The following is a 2903-nucleotide window of genomic DNA, read 5'->3' on the forward strand; positions in this document are numbered from 1 at the left end:
CAATGTGAATTCAATGGAACACTGCTCAGTGATGACAAACGCACATCCTGACTCGTCAAGTGGTTAAAAAAACAATGAATTTTTTATGTGATTTCTTAGGTAGATATCCACTAAGCCACCTGGGTGGGCTACTTGTGTTAACAATGAACTATATAAGTTAAGAATTGTAAATAACTTTTCAGAAAAAAAGAACTATTTTAAATATATGTAGAATCTCTGTCTTCATCACTCTCTTTGTCTGTCTGCCTGTTTATCTGCCTGTCTGTCTCTCTCTCTCTTCCTCTCTCTCTCCCTCTCTCTTTCTCTCTCCTCTCTCCCTCCCCTCCCTCGCTCCCTCTCTCTCTCCTCCCCCCTCTCTTCCTCTCTCTCTCTCTCTCTCTCTCTCTCATACACACAAATATGCACATGCAAACACACACACACACACACACACACAAGTTTAATCACAAAATTATCTGAAAGAAGTACTGAATGTTTCTGAAACTAATCTTGGGCAGCTCCCTTTATTGTGTTAAACTCAGCACAAAATGACCCAGTTCATGCTGTTGTCATTCTTTCTTCCTTCTTTTCATAGCTGGAGCCCATTCTTTTAAACCCAAGATTTCATAATTGAACAGACTGCAAAAGAGCAGGGAAGTCTGGGTTTAAACTAGAATACACAGTTAAATAATGAATTGTTTTGCAAAGCCCAGGTTCTAGGGAGAGTCCCACCCAAAGGAATCCCGAGTGGAGCTTACACAGAATATGCAGTTGTGAGGGGTTTATATGTAAGTAAGTACAGTTATAAAATCTTAAATATAAAATGTCCTATTCCAAAGTACATAATAAATTTTGTTAGAATAAAAACTACATACTTATAATACATTCATTTTGAAACCCTCTATGAGGCACTTGATGGTGAAGAGAAGTTACATATCAAATAATTTTTATTATATATCATATAAGTAACTCCAAGATTTAACAAATTTTTTATAATTAAATAACCATCTCTTTGTAGGTAACGAAGGAGGAGATATGATGGAACATTGGAACTACACTTTCAGCGCCGACTTCATTCTCTTGGGACTGTTCCCTTATTCAAAGACAAGCTTAGTTTTTTTCTCATTTATATTTTTCATTTTTATTATGACTATAACAGAAAATACCCTCCTGATCCTCCTAATCCATAGGGATTCTCGACTCCACACCCCAATGTATTTCCTGCTCAGTCATCTCTCCTTCATGGATATCTTGCACATTTCCAACATTGTTCCTAAAATGATTGCTGACTTTTTCTCAGGGAGAAGAACCATTTCCTTTGCAGGCTGTGGCTTCCAGATATTTCTGTCCCTCACCTTGTTAGGTGGTGAGTGCCTTCTCCTGGCAGCCATGTCCTATGATCGATATGTGGCCATCTGCCACCCACTTCGCTACCCTGTGCTGATGAGGGATAACTCCAGTGGGCTCCTGGCTGCATGCTCCTGGCTGGTGGGAATCCTCAACTCCATAGTACACACAGTTTTTGTACTCCATTTTCCCTTCTGCCACTCAAGGGCCATTGATCACTTTTTCTGCGAAGTCCCTGCCATGTTGAAGTTGTCATGTGTAGACACAACACGCTATGAGCGAGGAGTTTATGTGAGTGGTATTATTTTTCTGCTAATCCCATTTTCCATAATTTCTATTTCTTATGTGCAAATTCTCCTTACTGTTTTCCAAATGCAATCATCAGGGGCCCGGCAAAAGTCCTTTTCTACCTGTTCCTTTCACATGGTTGTTGTCATAATGTACTATGGGCCATTCATTTTTACATATATGAGACCTCGCTCATATCACACTCCAGGACAGGATAAGTTTCTGGCAATCTTCTACACCATCCTGACACCCACACTCAACCCTATAATCTACAGCTTTCGGAATAAAGATGTCCTCATGGCTGTGAAAAACATAGTCCAAAGTAATTTTCAAAATAAAAAATGAATAGAAAAATGCCTCATATTTGTGTTTTGTAAACTCACTTTCTTAGCTTGTTTCACACACATTGCTTCAGTATAATGTGTAATTGTACCCAGACAACTATGTATATATGGGTGCCCAAAGTAAAGTCACATTATTCTATTGTAAGGCAATAATAGAGCATCATCTAAAGAGACTGATAATTTTTTCATGTATGTATAAAACGTATTGTGTAATTTTTGTGATAGCTCTTGTATTATCCAAACTAATGAAAAAATTTGTTATGAAATTAATCTACTTTACTAATAGCAACAAAATGGAAAAGTATATTTTAATTGAGGAAATTTTATCATATTACATGTAATGGTTTGTAGTTTTTCTTAATAAATATCATGTAATAAGTGATATAAATTGATAACACATCATATAAACATATATCTGGTTAAAATTTACTAGTTTGTCTTTTAAAGTTAGATCTTTACCAAGGATCACAATACATTTGATAGTTTTATGAATTCTGTGTGCATTTTATAACCACTTTCATTTTTTTTCTTTTTTTTAAATGACTTTATTTTGCAAAACAAAGATAAATGTACAGATTTTAAACATATTTTGCTTAAAATTATACATTTTTGTCAGTACTGTTTTTTCAGATATTAAAATAATTTTTACATAAAACTATGTGAATATATTTTTTAGTCAGTACTTGATTTTTTTCAAAAGCTTGACAGTATGCATTGAAAACCTAATAGTTACAATGAGCATAAAGTACATGCAAAACCAAATGCAACATGGAAATTGTCAAAGTCTTCTTGTTTTGTAAATATATATATATAGTTTTCTTTATTTCCTGGACTTCATACAGTCTGTGAGTTGTTTCTGGGGGAGTGCAAGCCTCTGAAGTTAGCATCTCAATATCAGTGACTGCATATTATGTCTGTTCTTTTGTGACTGGGTTATCTTACTCA

The 2903-nt window shown here is 35.2% G+C and overlaps 1 protein-coding gene across 1 annotated transcript; it reads left to right on the forward strand.

The window, feature by feature from the left end:
• Window positions 1–1014: 1014 nt before the first annotated feature.
• On the forward strand, window positions 1015–1959 carry LOC308422484 (olfactory receptor 2AJ1-like; the record flags this gene model as incomplete). The annotated part of the gene is made up of 1 exon (XM_080919097.1): window positions 1015–1959. One exon carries the CDS (start codon window positions 1015–1017, stop codon window positions 1957–1959), a length of 945 nt encoding a protein of 314 aa, XP_080775223.1.
• Between the last annotated feature and the right edge of the window lie 944 nt (window positions 1960–2903).

Source organism: Micromys minutus (assembly GCF_963924665.1).
Source record: "Micromys minutus genome assembly, chromosome: 7".
In the NCBI taxonomy this organism is placed as follows: Eukaryota; Metazoa; Chordata; class Mammalia; order Rodentia; family Muridae; genus Micromys; species Micromys minutus.